The sequence below is a fragment of the Eurypyga helias genome, unplaced genomic scaffold (assembly GCF_000690775.1).
Source record: "Eurypyga helias isolate BGI_N326 unplaced genomic scaffold, ASM69077v1 scaffold12520, whole genome shotgun sequence".
Taxonomy (NCBI): Eukaryota; Metazoa; Chordata; class Aves; order Eurypygiformes; family Eurypygidae; genus Eurypyga; species Eurypyga helias.
Window position 1 is genome coordinate 78,700 of NW_010226608.1, and position 16,821 is coordinate 95,520.

General features: G+C 48.0%; 1 protein-coding gene across 1 annotated transcript in view; it reads left to right on the forward strand.

The window, feature by feature from the left end:
* LOC104511253 (villin-1-like) overlaps positions 1–14,270 on the forward strand; it is a 22,945-nt gene extending 8,675 nt beyond the window's left edge. Inside the window, exons 8-19 of the mRNA XM_010153794.1 lie at positions 776–874; positions 2,737–2,890; positions 3,875–3,975; positions 4,919–5,056; positions 5,608–5,766; positions 6,640–6,801; positions 7,544–7,689; positions 8,393–8,537; positions 9,189–9,377; positions 11,529–11,597; positions 12,457–12,711; positions 14,000–14,270. Coding sequence (XP_010152096.1) covers positions 776–874; positions 2,737–2,890; positions 3,875–3,975; positions 4,919–5,056; positions 5,608–5,766; positions 6,640–6,801; positions 7,544–7,689; positions 8,393–8,537; positions 9,189–9,377; positions 11,529–11,597; positions 12,457–12,711; positions 14,000–14,113 — 1,731 coding nt within the window. The 3' untranslated portion in view covers positions 14,114–14,270. The remainder of the gene's footprint in view (positions 1–775; positions 875–2,736; positions 2,891–3,874; positions 3,976–4,918; positions 5,057–5,607; positions 5,767–6,639; positions 6,802–7,543; positions 7,690–8,392; positions 8,538–9,188; positions 9,378–11,528; positions 11,598–12,456; positions 12,712–13,999) is intronic.
* The last annotated feature ends 2,551 nt before the right edge of the window (positions 14,271–16,821 follow it).

The following is a 16,821-nucleotide window of genomic DNA, read 5'->3' on the forward strand; positions in this document are numbered from 1 at the left end:
TCCCTTATTCACCCTGGCCTCAGCCTTGTTAAATCTCAGTCTCCTTTTCCAAGGCATATGAAGCTTTTGCCTTTCTTGTCAAAAAGTTTAGTTTGAAAAACGAGAAACCTTTGGTCACATGGTGGTTTGTCAGTTTGGGGCACCAGGTCTCTGCGCTGGAGACAGGCTGCCTGGCAGCCATCCCATCCCCTTTGGGTTCAAGATCCTGCCGCGTTCACGCTGATGCAAGGCTTTTAGCTGCAGATCAGGGGCACAAAATAGTCATGCAGAAGAGGTCTAACTGGGGCTTTTCCTGCTCAAGGGGCAGATTTGGCATAAATGAGCACTACCATCAGCAGTGCACAACAGGCTGGAGGTGGTATTTCATTCTACACCTCTCCTGGGGCCTTTTGGAGCTGGAGTTTCTGTTGGTTTGGGAACATCTCTGAGATGTTAATGGCCAGTTTTGAGCAATGCCTAAGAAAAATATATATTTTAACTCATTTCAGTTAAAGGGCAGCTGCCTGGGTCAGTTGTGGTTGCAAAGTCAGTGTACACATGAAGCCCTGCTCTGTAGGGCTGATGGTAGTTGTAGTCCATTTATGAACCACCATAAATCCATTCTCTGTTCCCTCTGCTAATGGTTGCACCAGGGTTAGAGCTCCGCAAGGCAAGGAAATGAGTTAGATCTACATCTAATGTAAATCTTCAAGAAGGATCCAACCTAAGTAGGCAACAAATGAGAAACTTTGCCTGCGCAGAGCTTTTTACATCTGTTTTTTCTGTTTTGCCTCAGGACTGCTACATTTTAGACCAAGGTGGTTTTAAGATCTACGTCTGGAGAGGAAAAGCCTCCAGCCTGGAAGAGAAAAAAGCAGCCTTCACTCGAGCTGTGGTGAGTTGTAATGTAGTGCAGTGTCCTGGGAGGTTAACTAAATGGTAGTCTAGAGCTGATCATTAATTACAATTAAGTGTAGGTTTTGAAGAGCTGGTCAGTGTAATAACAGAGAGAGATGTTACACGTCTGAGGGAGGTATGAGGACGTAAACACAAAATTGTTGGTCACCAAATTGCACTAGAACTAAGACTTGCCATTAAAACTAGGACAAAATTTGTTAAGAAAAGGAAGTGTAAAAGAAAATACTTTTGTTACAGATTAAATGGTGGAATTCTGGAATTTGATTCAAGAAATGGTGTAGGCAGAGAGTATCAGGTTCTGCATGTGCATTTGAAGATGATACAGGGCTCTTCCACTGGGTAGAAAGAGGTAACTGCTAACTGCTTTTAATTCAGATTGGCCAACCTGAGGCAAGACCAGGGCTCATGTTAAGGCAGAGCACACCAGCATGGTGCCCTGGCACCTATGTTCCTCCTCCAGATGAGCTGCCATGCAGTTATTTTCTGGCAGAGCATGCCTCAACACTTCCTTTCTGAAAAAATTTATCCTTGAAGGAGCCTGAGCGAGTAAGATATTTGGTAGATTTTTACGATTTGGCACGTTGAAGTGAAATAACAAAGGAATTCAGCTTTTAATTTATATATGAACTTACATGAAGACCATAAACAGCCTCATCTTCAATGAGATCTTACTAGGAGACATTGAACTTAAGTGGCCTCTCCGTCAATAAGGTCTTACCTGGAGACACCCAGCTTTAATACTGATTGCATCTATTTTCTCAGAGAAGAAAAGCTTTCCTAAAACTTATTTCACAGTCCTTTATACTCCTTTCAAAAGCTTAACTCAGATGCTTTTTAGTAGGCAATTAGCTCTGAAAATTCTGGCCCTGAGCTGCACATGTAGAACAAAAGATCTCTCTTTCATTCAGTGTGGCAGGTGGGAGGGATGGGAAGACCATCTGCTCTGCTTTTCCCTGGGGCTCATGTGTGGCTGCAGTATTTACAGCAGAAGATGAATGCTCAGAAGCCCACAATCAGGCTCTTTCCCGGCACCACGGCTGTCAGCACTGCACCTCCAGGTCATCCTGGAGCCTGCCGAGATAAACACAAGAGCAGTTCCCAAAAACTGAGCAATGACTCTGGCATTGTGGCAGAACACAAATAATTTTCTTCCCTCTCATATTGTATCAAGCACCTCTCTTGGTAGTCTTTTAACTCAATAGAGGCTCTGTTGCAAAGAAATAATTTGGTTTTAGGGGGGAAAAAATAGAGATTTGTGAGAGTTTAGTCCCTTCAGAACACACACCGTGCTCTGGGGTATTTAGTTGTCTCCATCCCTTTACTACCCTGGCATGTATGCTCTCTACTGTGCTGCGGGGAGGACACTCCCTGTTTTAGAGAAGGACAAAATGTTTGGAGAGAAGCTAAGAACAGCATTAGGTTCTTGGGTCATGGGCAAACCTCATCACTGCTCCCTCTCCTCCACTCCTTGATCCATCATCAGAAGCCATCTATGGAGCCATATGAGATAGAGGAGAAGGCTTTCCATGAGACCCATTGTGTGAGACAAAGGTGCCTTTGAGAAATTAAGTTTAGGGTGTGCTCAAGGTGACCAGCCTCCAGGGCAGGGTTCAGTCTCCTAAACACATAAATGAACATGGATAGTACCGTGAGAGCTCATAGACCCCTCTGTTTATAAGTCTGAATGCAAATCTTGGGGTGAATCCTGCCCTTGGTCATGCCACTGTGTTCAGTGAGGAACATTCCCTCTTTGGGCTGGCTCAGGTCCACATCTCCCTCTCCTCAAGTCTGTAAAAAGGTCGGTGTGTCCCCACTAATATAATTTTTCAACCCCACCAGGGTTTTATCCAAGCCAAAGGCTATCCTTCATCCACCAACATTGAGGTGATCAATGATGGAGCAGAGTCAGCCATGTTCAAACAGCTCTTCCAGAGGTGGACAGAAAAGGATGAAACACAGGGACTGGGCAAAGTCTACACTACTGGCAAAATTGGTGAGCATATTTGTCCTGGATCTGCCTTTCCTACCTGTGCTTGGAACAGCTGAGGGAATATCACTCACATTAACTGTCTCCTGCCTTCAGTATCTTGAAAATCTAGTGCACATTCTTCTCATGCCTTGTGTATTTTCTGCCTTCTTCAATAGATGTGAAGGATTCAGGAAAAAACTGAACAATATTCAGAAATGCTGAGGCTTCTTATATGAACCAAAGTGCCGTTTATTCCACATGTAAAGGTTGGCAGAAGATCACTCTTATCTGAAAAATAGTATGCAAAATTTCACACTTGCAGATCTTCCTAATTTTATTTATAAAGGGCTAATGCTGAACCTGATAAGAAAGTGTTGAACAACATTCTGCTTTCATTTACGCTGGCATCCATCCAAGAGCCTCCTGATGTCAGTGGACTTATTCTGAATTTATTCTGTATTTACACCGGTGCCTCAATGCTGCTGAAGTGAATATTTCAATGCATTAACACCAAAGAATAAACAATACCAGAGAGAACTTGTTGGTATATGATGGGATGGGGACAGAGATGCTGAAGGTCTCCATCAATAATAGCTTGAGAGCTGCAAAACTCTTTCATCTCTTTTCTCTCCACCTCTGTCTTTCTCTATGCTGTCCAAAAGTACTCTCCCTCTTTTTCATGAGCTGGAGAAATGCAGCCATTTTATTTCTGAAATTGACATTTTAAAAGGAGGGAAATATGTATAGATTTGGAAAACAATTATGAATTTTCAGTCAGGAGGCGACTAATATTTTTACCAGCCAGTTGTCACTGAAACGTGCTGTATGGCCAGTTGCCAGCCTGTAACAGGTCTGCACTGGAGTGTGTGGACTCTGGCTTCTTGCAACCATATACTGGGTTTTTCTCTGGTGTACAATGGTTGTGTATGTGTGTGAGGGTGATGCAGAGGGTTTGTATGCTATTGTGCATTCACTGAGTTCTTGTTTTCGTTCTGCTGGTGCATGCAGCCAAGGTGGAGCAGGTGAAGTTTGACACTACTCAGCTCCATGCCAGACCAGAGCTGGCTGCTGAGCAGAGAATGGTAGATGATGCCTCCGGGGAGATAGAGGTAAGAAAGCTCCTTTTCCTGACGGAAGGTGCAACAGTCAGTGTGTTTCCAAACATCACTGCCTTTTCATGCACAGCATCTGCGTGGAGCTGTGAGGATATGCTCACCTACCCTCCCCAAGGAAGCAGAAGGTGCAATAGTCAGTGTGTTTCCAAACATCACTTCCTTTTCACACACAGCATCTGCGTGGTGCTCACCTACCCTCCCCAAGGAAGCATGGCTACAGCCAAAGCAAAGTGCTTGCAGTCTCGAATGCAGCAGTTACAGTAGCTCAGGGGCATTTCTCCTCCAACCCATGGCTGGTGGACGAAGGCAGTCACCAAGATGACTTTTCATGCACAGCATCTGCGTGGAGCTGTGAGGATATGCTCACCTACCCTCCCCAAGGAAGCATGGCTACAGCCAAAGCAAAGTGCTTGCAGTCTCGAATGCAGCAGTTACAGTAGCTCAGGGGCATTTCTCCTCCAACCCATGGCTGGTGGACGAAGGCAGTCACCAAGATGACTCCTCTCCTGCCAGGTGTGGGTCATGAGACCGATACAGTCAATCCCCTGCTCACACTGTCTCTCACTTAGGTCCATATCAACCAAACTTGTGCAGAGCAGAGGCCCTCCTCCCATTCTTCTGGCCTCCCATGGAAGATGGAGCTGGTTGAGAGAGGGGCTGTGGGGCTCAGAGGGTGCTGGAGCACCCTCCTCCTTGAGGGCTACTGACTGCTGAAAGTCCATTAATGGCACATGTGCAGTGACAGTCACTGGAGAGACCAGACTTTGCCAGCTAGCACTTAATCAAGCTGGGGAACATAGGCTGGCATCCAGGAGAGAGAGGAAGGAATGTCCTCCAGCTGAAGACCTGAACTTCAGTGTCCTGCTGACAAAAGATGTGTTGTGCTCAGTCTTCATGCTGACTCCACTGCTGCTCACCAAGATGTTTCTTTCACTAGGTGTGGAGGATTGAGGACTTGCAAATGCAGCCAGTGAATCCCAAGACATATGGGCAGTTCTACGGGGGTGATTGCTACCTGGTCCTGTACACCTACCTGAGATCAGGCAGGCCTCACTATGTCCTCTACATGTGGCAGGTAGGTCAAACCGAAGCAGAAGAGACTGTGCCGTGTCTGCTAGAAGCCTAAAACAGAAGGAAGCAATTGCACACAAAAATCTCAACCCAAGTATCCAGAAGAACTCAGATACCCTTTACTCATCAATTATCCATTACAAATATCCCTAGCTGTGCTTTGTAGGCAGCATGGACACCGTACCCAAGCTGGCATCAGACTGAGAGCCAGCAATGCCATACAGAAAAAGTGAAAAATTATGGGACTTACAGGGCTGAAGTCAAACTTTGCAGTCTTTCAGATCATCCCTTAAAGCCTCAGCTCCTGGAGTCATGTGGGTATATGAATACCTCTGCTTTCCTTTTTAAAGTACACTATCTTCCCCTGGAATGGGAAGAGAAGCTTTGAAAACTGGTTGCTAAAGTCTACAAAACCAGAATGCAAGTGAAATATAAACATCTGGAACTTTAAACTCTGATCTCATGATATATACAGTGCTTGGGGTTGGCAAAATGTTATATTGGGCAGAGCTTTGTACCCTTCATTTCATCACGTGGCGTCTCTCTCTTCCCCAGGGTCGCCATGCCTCTGTGGATGAAGCCACCGCCTGCGCCCTCAATGCCATCGAGCTGGACAAGAAGCATGGGGATGAGGCTGTGCAGGTGCGCGTGACGATGGGCAAGGAGCCCGCACACTTCCTGGCCATCTTCAAGGGCAAGCTGGTCATTTACGAGGTAACGTGGCTTCGTGTGCACGGGCAATGGAAGGTGCAAGGACCAACGATGGCTTGGCAGTTACTATGGAAATAGTCCAGAAAAATGGGCTGATATTCAGGAAAAGAGCCTGCCAGTTCTGCATGGACTGGCAGATGGAAGTGGTGGAACATTTCTGTTTCCCAAGTAGCCTGAACACCATATGTGTAAATACAGTCCTGGACTGACCCAGACTCAGCTGTACACCCCTGAGCTCCAGAGTTAATGCGCGATGTTCCTTCCAACTCTACCCCAAAATATTGTGCAGAATTACACAAGACAATTGTGCTGTAAATTACAGACAGCGCAATCCAGAGAGGGTCCTCGAAAATACCCTACAGTTACATGATTTGAACCGTCCCTGCCTGAATTACCTCATGTTAACTACTAACCCACTTCACTTGCTGCTTTGGCTGCCAACATCTGTGGTGGAGACATTGCACATATCTGGGGAGGAGGAAGATTGCCCTCAGGTCTGTGATGATCCCACCATACAGCTTCCATGGCAGATGTTCAGCTAAGCTCAGCGCAGCTGGAAATCAGAGTCCAGATGTCTTGCCCAGTTTACGTGACAAATGCTTTGCAGACACAAAGACCTGCTCACACAAGCATCTTGACAGGAGCTGGTCAAGACTCAGGGTAATCAAACTGAAGTGTGGAAGTTATGCCATGTGTGTTTTATTCTGACCTGGAACCAGAAGATATTTGCATTTCCTCACCTGCAGTGTGCAGGACCATGGTCCATCAATGCAGCAGTGTAGAGGGCTGTGAGCCCAAAAGCCTTCTTCCTCAAGTCAGTCTCACCTCAGATTTGTGTGTCCTCCCCAAACCATCCTTCCCTCTGTTTCCTTGCAGGGTGGCACGAGCCGGGCTCAGAAAAGCACTCCGGAGCCAGCGATCCGCCTCTTCCAGGTGAGAGGCACAGATGAGGTGAACACAAAGGCCACGGAGGTGCCAGCCCGGGCCTCCTCGCTCAACTCCAACGATGTCTTCCTGCTCTACCTGTGGTGTGGGAAGGTGAGACCGCAGTGAGCTCGGGAGAGGCAGCCAAAGGGAGCCAGAACTGCTGATGTGGTGCTTGAGTGTCCTACTTCCACTGAGCCGTGGAGGTCCATCATCCTTGGGCAGGTAGCCCATTAATTTTGATGGAGGAAGGTGCACCCAGGAGAAGGCTCTGTCTGTGGAGGACCAGCAGTAACACAACTCTCTCTCTACAGAAGTAGCCCATCTTGGGGTTCACCTCACACTATTTTACATGTTCCTATTTCTACCAGCTGAATAAAGCACCCCAGGTTCTCCAGCTGTAAAAAATCAGCCAGGATTAGAGCATGTTCATTTATCCTGTTTCAGTCATGTGTTTCAGGATGAGATGGTAGATCAAACTGAAGCAGAAGGGTTGCCCAGATGTGGATGCCCCATCATGTAAAGCGTTCAGGGTCAGGTTGGGTGGGCCTTTAAGCAACCTGGTCTAGTGAAAGATGTCCCTGCCCATGGCAAGGAGGTTGGACTAGATGATCTTTAAGATTCCTTCCAACCCAAACCATTCTGTGATTGTATGAGTTTTCCTCTAGATGCCACTGGCTGCACTGAATGTCCCTTCAAGGACTAGTGATCCTGAGTCACCAGCTCAGAATGCTCAAAAGCATTCAAGCAGGTCTAAAACTCTCCAGAGGAGGGTAGGACCAAGCCAGCTTTTCCCCACAGAAATGTTTTGCCAGTCTGTCCTTAACTCCACTTCAATCTTATGTCCTGAAAACAGGGATGCAGTGGAGATGAGAGGGAGATGGCAAAAATGGTGGCTGACATCGTTTCCAAACGGGACAAGCGCACCATTTTGGAAGGACAAGAGCCAGCAGAGTTCTGGGAAGCCTTGGGAGGCAAAGCACCTTACGCCAGTGAAAAGAGGTAATAGTGACCTGCTTGTTCCTCAGGGCTTGGCCAGGCACCGTTAATCAAACTTTGCTGGAAAGTGAGTAATCTCTTTGATACCATGTCCTCACCAAAGGGAGCGTCAGGTCAGAATATCACCAAAAGCTTGGTCAGAAACCACACTGAAATGTCTCTTTCCTAATTTCTGGGTCAGGCTTTTTGTGAATTAGGAGCTGCAGATCCAAACTCTGCAGACAAGGGTATGCTACACCCTCCTTTCCCCACAGAAAATCTGTCCCATATCTTGATGTAAGGGCCGCGTGAACCACATGCTTCATTTCCAGCCACTCGTAGCTCTATGGGCAGTTCCAGAAGATTCATGAACCTAAACCTGCTTTTGAACAACCTAGATCTCTCCAGCCCTCTGGGAAGGTGATATGTGCCTCTGCAACTAAGTGATCTGATGTGCCTTTCATCTGACAGCAGGCTCATCTCCCCAGAGAGAGGTTTCTGCTTTTGCCCAATTTGGATGGAGAAAAAATTGCCTTTAAAAATTGTTAAAATAGTCATAGAATCCCCTGAGACCTGACGTTGCCCGACTTCCAGGCTCTCAGATGAGCGTTGTCATGTTCCTACCTCTTCCATCAAGATACCAAGTAGTGGCAAGGCCCCACGGTAAACTACGAGAAAGAGTTTTCCATCTCTCTTGCTTTTTCTTTCCCTGCCATGCGTGTGGAAGGTTTCAAGAGCAAATCACACACTACCAGCCTCGCCTCTTCGAGTGCTCCAACCAGACGGGTCGATTCATCATGACAGAGGTGGTGGGCTTCTGCCAGGAAGACTTGGATGAAGATGATGTCATGCTGCTAGACACATGGGAAGAGGTCAGCACTGACTCCCCCTCCCCTCTCCCCAGACATATTTTGGAACAGGTTATGGCCTAATTTGTTTGAATCTGTCATACAATGTGAAACCATGGCCTTCTCTCCCATTTCCAAACCCTTTGCAATGCTTGGTCAGACAAGTCCTTCTCACCCAGGTACAAAACACGAGAGAGGTGGTATTGCTATCCCTGTTTCAGAGAGGAGGAATCTGAAATAGCTGGTCCATGTCTTGCTCCAAGGTGAGGTGAGCTGGACCTCCTCCAGTCTTTGCCAGCTGATACAAGGGGTGGCACCCAGACACCGTCCCCCTCATTTCCCAGCACTGATGGTGAGGACTTGATTCAGACTCCTGGAAATTGACCCCGAGGTGTTTGTTTTCTGAGGCCACTGGAGGCTTTGGCCATGCAAGGACTGGGTTTAGCTACCTTGAAACATGCAAGAGCTGTTTTCTGAAATATTTATGCTTTTTGCCTGTTCTCAAAAGCAAGATCCTTCTTGGCTGGGAGTAAAGCTGGGATCAACGTCCCAGGAGATTATTGGGAAACACCATTTCCAGTCTTATCTCTGCTTCAGTTGGCAGAGGAGAACAAACAGCCGTGTCTGCACAAGCCCTAAACACTTACTGATCTTCAACACCTCCTCCTCTTGCAGATTTTCCTTTGGGTTGGCAAAGCCTCCAACACATACGAGAGGAACGAGGCAATTGCCTCAGCTAAGGAATATCTCAAGACCCATCCGGCAGGAAGAGACTTGGCAACTCCGATAATACTGGTGAAGCAGGGCTATGAACCCCTCAACTTCACAGGGTGGTTCAACGCTTGGGACCCCTACAAATGGAGCGTAAGTTGCTGGAAAGCACACATGTTCAGCGGTGATTCAAGGGTGTCATTGTCAGTGCACACATCCTCTACGGTCTGTGGGGTGAAACCTTGCTATGGCATGTCCTGAGCTTCACGGCTTTCTGGTGCTACCTGAGCAGCAAAAAGCACCTGCTTGGTGAAATGAAGGCTTTTGCAAATACGAGTAAATGTGTTTTAATCCATGATATTCCCATTTTTATTTTAAAAAATATTGGGTTCCAAGTCAGGTTCATGATTTCAGACAAAAAATGAGTTGGGGCTGCTAGTAGTAAAATCAAGTTCAGAGTGAAAACAGAAGCACCCCACATAATTAAAAATCAAAAAATTGTTCATTTTTCAAAATACAGCCACAGAGAAAAATTTATGACCCAGATTTAAGGGCAACCTCTGTTAAAATAAAAGATGGGAGCAGACAGGTCTCGTGTCCAGATTTTCAGACTGCCCATCAGAATCCAGGAGGTCCTGAGCAAGCTCACCCTTGGTCCCTCCATACAAGTCGCCTTCTCAAAATCTGATTTACAAATACCAGCTGGTTGCTATAAAGAAATGGATACCTGCTCCAGGAGATGCCTAGGAAAGAAAGAAGCCCTTTCCCTCCCCTTTCAGACACACAGGCTTCCAATCATTTCGGGAGTATACGGTGGAGCAGAGATTTGCTCATATGGCCGATCCGTAGGGTCACTCCAAGTGTTGTCAGGACCCAGTCTCCAACCCCGGTTTGTGGCTGGACGGAGGAGGGAGTGATGCATTCAACTCCATGCAGACACCGGTGCTGCAGCACAGTGTGTGTTGGGAATAAAGGACAATTCTGGAGAGGCTTTGGTGGTTAACAGACCCAGAGTACCCATTCATAGGGGAAGCAATGCGGCCAAAATTCCTGCCACCTGATGGCAATGGTGTGCACGGCTGAAGAAGTAAAACAACGAAAGTTGGGAAAAACAGCTCTCAGGTGGTGTTTTTAGCACCAGTGAGATCACCCTTCTCTCCCTTGTTTTTGTTTGTTTGTTTGTTTTCTTTTCTATGAACATCGCTGTTCAGCCAGTTCCCAAGCAATCCCGTCTTCTGGTTGCCCAAAGGGCTGGGAGTGAGGTCCTCTGCAGGTTGGACAGTCGGGGCAATGGGCTGGAGGTCCCCAGAGGAGTTCACACTGCAGGAAAGCTCATACAGAAATATTCTGTTTCCTGTAGCAGCGTTTGCATCGTCTTCGTTTGCAACCGGTGTGGTGGTAGAGAGCCTGTCTCGACAGCTGGATTCGGACAGATAAGACAGCAACTCCCAGAGCACTGACCCTTAAAATAATGTTGGTGCTAAGAACAAAACTTGGGTTTTTTTCCTGAGGAACTGCCCAAAAACCAAGATACAGCTCATAAAATACGTGCCTCTAAAAATATCCCCTGTAGGCAGCTTCAACAACTACAGACAAGCAATCCACACTGTTGACATCCCAGAAACATCTGGTGTGTGTGTTCATTGCTTGGTTTTGGGTCTAAATCTGTTTCCTCTGCAGTCCATGTGTTTGTGTTGTTTGTTCTTGTTGGGGAACTTTGTTGGATGATTCTGGTAAGAACTGACATCTCCTGGCTGCTTAGGAAAACACAGTCTCCAGCTTTGCCAATGTATCTAGTATATTCCTTTTTTAGGAAATAAGAGGTAGCTGGTAATACATAGCACCAAATTACAAGAAGTTGGGGACTGAGGCTTTGAAAAATTGGTTGCTTTAGGTAAATGAATCAGGGAAGGGAAAAAAAAAGAATATGATTTTATCCCAAATTTTCAGGCACTGCAAGATTCATTTAAAATCTAAAAAATTTAAATCCCGCAGTAAATATGGTTTCTCTTTATTTACCTTCTGCTCTCTGGAGTCTTTACATTTCCTGTTTTCACCTGTTATTTTACAACTGCAAAAGCTAAAGTCCATTTCTTTCTTTGTTTTCAAGAGAAAGCTCTGATTCTGGTCCAGTCTCCTGATTCCCGGAACTGCTAGGAGCTAGGATTGCAGGAGGGACCAGCTGCCACCTCAGTGGGCACCACTGGGCTTTAAAATGTATATGGTGTCCTGGTCCCATCAGAGAACAGGAGCATGTGCTTGTGAAAGGTGGCCCGTACTTCTTACAAGTCTCTTTACCTTTAGGATGGCAAGTCCTATGAGGAGATGAAGAACAGCTTAGGAGACGTGTCAGCTATAGCCGAGATCAAAGTGGTGAGTTGCTTCTCAGCCGTATGGGTGGGAAAATGTGGGTTTAAACACCACGGCATCCCCCAGCCTGTTCACGTGAAGGGGAGGACACAATGATCTGAGCAGGCATGGGGACCTCAGGCTGTCAGGATTAGAGCAGGACTCTGTGGAAAGCAGAGGGAGATGTGATTAATACCCATAAATGCATCCAGATGTCCTGGCCTTTTCCGGTCCCGTGCAGAGGCACCTGTGAGCAGGAACCTGGCCAGCAAACCACCCACACAACTAAAATACATCTGTGTGCCTCTGTAAGAGCGTGCAGTTAGCCTTGTATGAGCAGTCTGCAGTGCTGCAGGCCCTGAGACCCCCGACAAGGGGCCCCTGGTCAAGAAGGGCACAGCCCAATGGGAGATCCTAGAAAAGAGGGAACGAGGTCCCAACAGTCCCAAACGTGATTGTTACATGGGATCAGTTCAGCAACAGGAGGAAGGCTGGAAGGAAGTGGCAGGGGCTTTGAACCAGGAGAGATGACAAGCTGGGGAGTGGTACACAAATAATTAAGACATTTTAGACATGACTAATCTCACCTTCTGTCCTCACACACACCCCTTCCCCTCCTGTTACCTTGGGAAAAGTGAGACTATGGTCAATACCTTCAGGGATTTCTAAGGGGTCTCACCAGTGCTGTGCTTTTAGCAGTCCTACCATCAAGAGGTAACACTGATGGAGGACGGTTTAGTTTGGATTTTCTCCTTGCCACTTTGGAGCAACAGACCAGCAGATAGTCTGTGCCAGCAACAGTTCCCCCAACAGGAAGAAAGATCCTGGGGTAACACCCAAGTTGCTCTGTTCTTGTCTTGACATGGTTTCCTCCATTTGGCAGGACCTTAACAACATCAGCCTGAACAAGAGACCCCTCAGCATGACCAACTTGGCTGGTTCAAGTACGGCAAGTGCTTCCCCAGAGTATAAATCACACTTCAACCACAGTGACAGCAACAGCTACAGCGATAGCAACAACTACAACAGGAGCAGCCCTTCCTTGGTGCCCAACGGTGAAGGGGTTTACTCCCGAGAGGTGCTGATGAACAGGACAGTGGATGAACTTCCCGAAGGAGTGGATCCCACTAAAAAAGAGGTGATGGCATTGCTGGTTTGATGCTTTTGTAGCTTAACCTGGAATTTAGTCATTGGCTAAGTGCACTGGTAGTCTGAACTATTAAATTCTGCTTCAGGCTCAAGGAGATACTAGCCAGACACACAAATCTCATCAAAAACGGGGAATTTCATGTGGGAGGAAATTGTGCTCATTTTACTCTACTTGAAGGTTTGGGGTTGGGTGTTTTTTTGGTTTTGGTTCCCCCCCCCCCCCCCCCCAAGAAAAATTAATTTTAAATAGTTAATTTTCAAACTATTTTCTTCTGGTAGAGCTGTGTAATTTTGCCACCAAACCTCTGTCCTTGAAGGGACAGAGGATCAAAAGAACAGCTCCTGAGAGACAAGGTGACACAGCGGAGAATGAAGCCAGGGTTTGCATTTTGGTTGGGCTGTGGGTGTTTGCTTTCATTTGAAAGTCCTTCCAGAAGGGATCTCTTTCTTTTTTGTGTGTTTTGTGTCAGAAAGCTTGCGTTTCAGCAAATCCCATCCAGGGACAGGGAGGAATGCCACATCTCAGATTTCTGATCAGCCCAAGGATTTCAGCAATGTCTCTAGCTGAGTTCAAGGACATCTTGTCCCAGGACATCTCCTTGTCCTTGTCCCAGGACATCTCCTGGCAAGGGCCAACTCCTACAGCCCTAGAGCTAACCCACAGCTGGGCCAGCAGCTCTGCCCCATGGCAATGCCCATGTCCTAGTGGCTGTATTTCAGCTGGGCTGTACGTGAGTGCTTTCTTCTACCCAAAATGCCAGAGAAAACTCAACCTCCATTTCCCACAGGGTCTTTCTCCTATCACTGATGAGCCCGCTATCTACAAAACATTGTGTTTTTCCAGCATTGGGAGTGAACATTTACAGTGGAGGGGGAACTGAATTGGGGGGCGGGGGAGATGCTTTCACTGTGAATCACTGCCTAAGAAACCACCCAAAACTTTAGCCACCAGAACTTCTCCAACGCACTGTTCATTGTCCTGGCCTCAGTAAGATTAGCTGGGACCAAATTGCAGCCAGAGCATGGTAATCTCTCAAAACCAGAGCATCCCTTTCGGCTGGTGGGCTTTTATTCCCCTGGAGCTTTGGGAGATGAGATGAGGAACAGTGGCTGGGACATTCCACTTCCACCACGAAGACAGGGAGCAGGACAGGAGCTGTTAGCCTGGAGTCAGGGGTCAGCAGTGGCAGGGTGAGGAAGGGATGCAGCAGATGGAGGTGTCCCAGCCTCTGCAAAAGCCGAAGCTGACCTCTCCTTGCTCTCTCCTCCCGCTGCAGTACTATCTCTCTGATGCTGATTTCCACGATATCTTTGGGAAGTCCAAGGACGAGTTCTACCAGATGCCCAAATGGAAGCAGCAGAACGAGAAGAAGCAATATGGATTCTTCTGAGACCGCAGGGCCATCCAGCATCCATTGACCCTGGGACCAGCCCTCGCTCTCTTAGGAGCTCAAGGGAAAAGTACAGACGTTTGCTCAATGAACCCAACACCTCAACCAGGCCCTGCTCCAGTGCAGTTATTCCAGCAGCCACCGTCCAGGGGATGGCTCCTTTCTGCCTGCAAACCCTGAACCCAAGGAGGCAAAACCTTTTGCAGGATGTTTTTGCTTCTTTTTGACACTTTATTGCTGATAGACATGAAGACAAGTGTGTGTCGCACAAATGTATTGTGGCCTCTTCTTTCCTCTCCCTTTTGCAAATTGCCATGTGCACAAGGTCATGATCTTCCTTCATCTGTAGAAGTTTAAAATTAGGGAAAACGGGCTACTTACAGCTGCTATGTAAATTCTGGGTGAGGAGAGGAAGGGGAAGTCCTAGGAGGACAGAGGGAGAGCCTTAGGGTCAGGAAAAAGGTAATGGAGTAGCCAGATGTGTGATGGGGTAGCCCAAGGAGGGACACCAGCCAGTTCTGCCCCTTCTCACCTTGCAGAAAAACTACTCAGCAAAGAACAGCAAGAATCAGTTGTAGATGAACATGCACAGCCCAGTGCAGGTAAAACTGCCCTGGAAAAAAATCCCACTTATTTAAAGCCTATTTATTAACTGATCTATTTCAAGAAGATGATGAGATTTAGGGCTAGGCAGAGCTGTTGGGGTTTACTGCCAGACAACACTCCTCCTTTCCTCATTCAGCTAGCACCTCCCATCTCACCCGGCCTCCCTGCGCACAGCCGGATGCAGGTGAATGTATGAGCCCACCTGCCTGCAGACCAGAGGCTCGAGGTAGCCAGGAGGGTTTTGGGTATGACCTGAGGCAGAACGTGTCCCACTGAAGGTTTTGTCAGGGGCTCCACCCCTGTGACGTCTGTGGGGCTGAGGGTGCCCATTCTGCACTGTGAGCTCAGTCGGATGGGGGGGAGCAGGGGGAAATGTGAGCAGTCGGTGATTAAGGGATACAACTGTCAACAAAAGGAAGAAACACGTATGTTTAAAAACTGAGAAGATGTGGTTTTGCAGCTTTACCCCATTTCCAACCTGATTGGTGATTCCAAACGAACAGCCAGGAGCACTGTAAGTGTCCTGGATGAGCATGTGGGGCAGAACAGCAGTAGAGCAGAACTCTGCAGGACCACAAATCCTTCAAACACCTGGTCTTTAATGGGATTTGGGATATTTTTGAAAAGAACAAACTGAGGAGGTGAGGTCCGCTCTGTTCCCAAACACGCCATAGCCAGGACCACTTGTCTCCCTGTGCCCAGGTATCCTGCTCTGGAAGCCCCCCCGTTGCCCGTGGTGGGTGCTTGGCCGCTCAGCAGTGACCTGACAGCCCACCCCTGCCGCAGGGATGTGGGGATGGAGCTGCGTGGTTGAGGAGTGAAGAGCTCTCACACAACACCGGGGACCAGGCAGTAGTGGTGAGGGGTCACCATGGGGCTGGGCTGGAGGCAGGGCCCTCGGGACAGATCTTTGTGTTTAAGAACTGGTAGTTACTTCACCCCATCATTGCCTCCAAGCTCCTGCCACCACTTTATCCCATTTCTGCTTCAGCCCAAACCCTACTGAACACCCCTGTGCCGAATAAGGCAGGAATCAAGCGGCGGCACAAATCAGCCAAATTGTGATTGCTCCTGTCGTGTTCCCACGGGATACAATCAGTGTCCATTATCCCTGCTTCAGCCTCTATTGCCACTGCTGGAAGCAACAATATTTGCATCGCTCCGCCGCGGCACGCTCCTGCCAGCTCCCAAATTAGCGAATTCCATGCGCTACGCAATAAAACACAGCAATTCCACCTATCAGCCCTGACTGTGGGCCTAACGAGCATCGTGCAATCAAACGGAGAGCGGTGGAAATACAGTCAGATTAAGGAGATTAGGATGGTTCCCCACAAGTTGCTTCCCTTCCCGCTGCCACGATGTTTACCAGCACACGTGAACGGAGCGCTCCTGCCGGGATTCAGGAACCAGCCTGGGATTTTACAGCCCACAGATCCTTTTGATAGCTGAGGCTGATGGGAGCTGCTGCTGCTCTCCTGGCCTCACTGAGTTCTAAAGGAAAGCTGCTCACCCACAGCCTCCCTCCCGTGCCACTTGCCGCTTTCACTGTGGCGTCCGGTGGGCCATGTCCTGTTGCTGCGGCTCTTTACTAGTGGGAGGCTCCAGAACTTCCTAATCTGCTCAGAGATGACGGCATGGACCACGTCCCTTTGTCTGGGGAGAGAATACACCCTGCAGCATCATCCATCATGCTCTGGTCCTTCCCAACTCCATCTTGGCTACTTTCCCTTCCCACCCGGCTCCAGTAGTTTTCCCTCAACTCCCCTACCTGATGAGGGATGTTCTCTCTTCCCATGGATCTTGTGTACCTTTATCTATGTGCACAACAGGCAGAGTAAGCCCTGGCTGCCCTGTGTAGTCCCATCTAAACCCACCTTGACCCTGGGTAGTGTGGTCCTACCCCCACATCTCTCCCCACTCCCTGTCCCCCACTTCTCTAGTGCTGGCCACAGCAGGCAGGTGCGGGCCAGTTCAGCTCAATAATCCAACTGCAACATAACCCTGAAACACCAAAAATGCAAATAATTTGTTCTTGGCCAACTCAGTGGGATGATCCGACTCGCCCCATGAGGGCTGGTGCTGTCACAAGAGCTGGGGGGGGG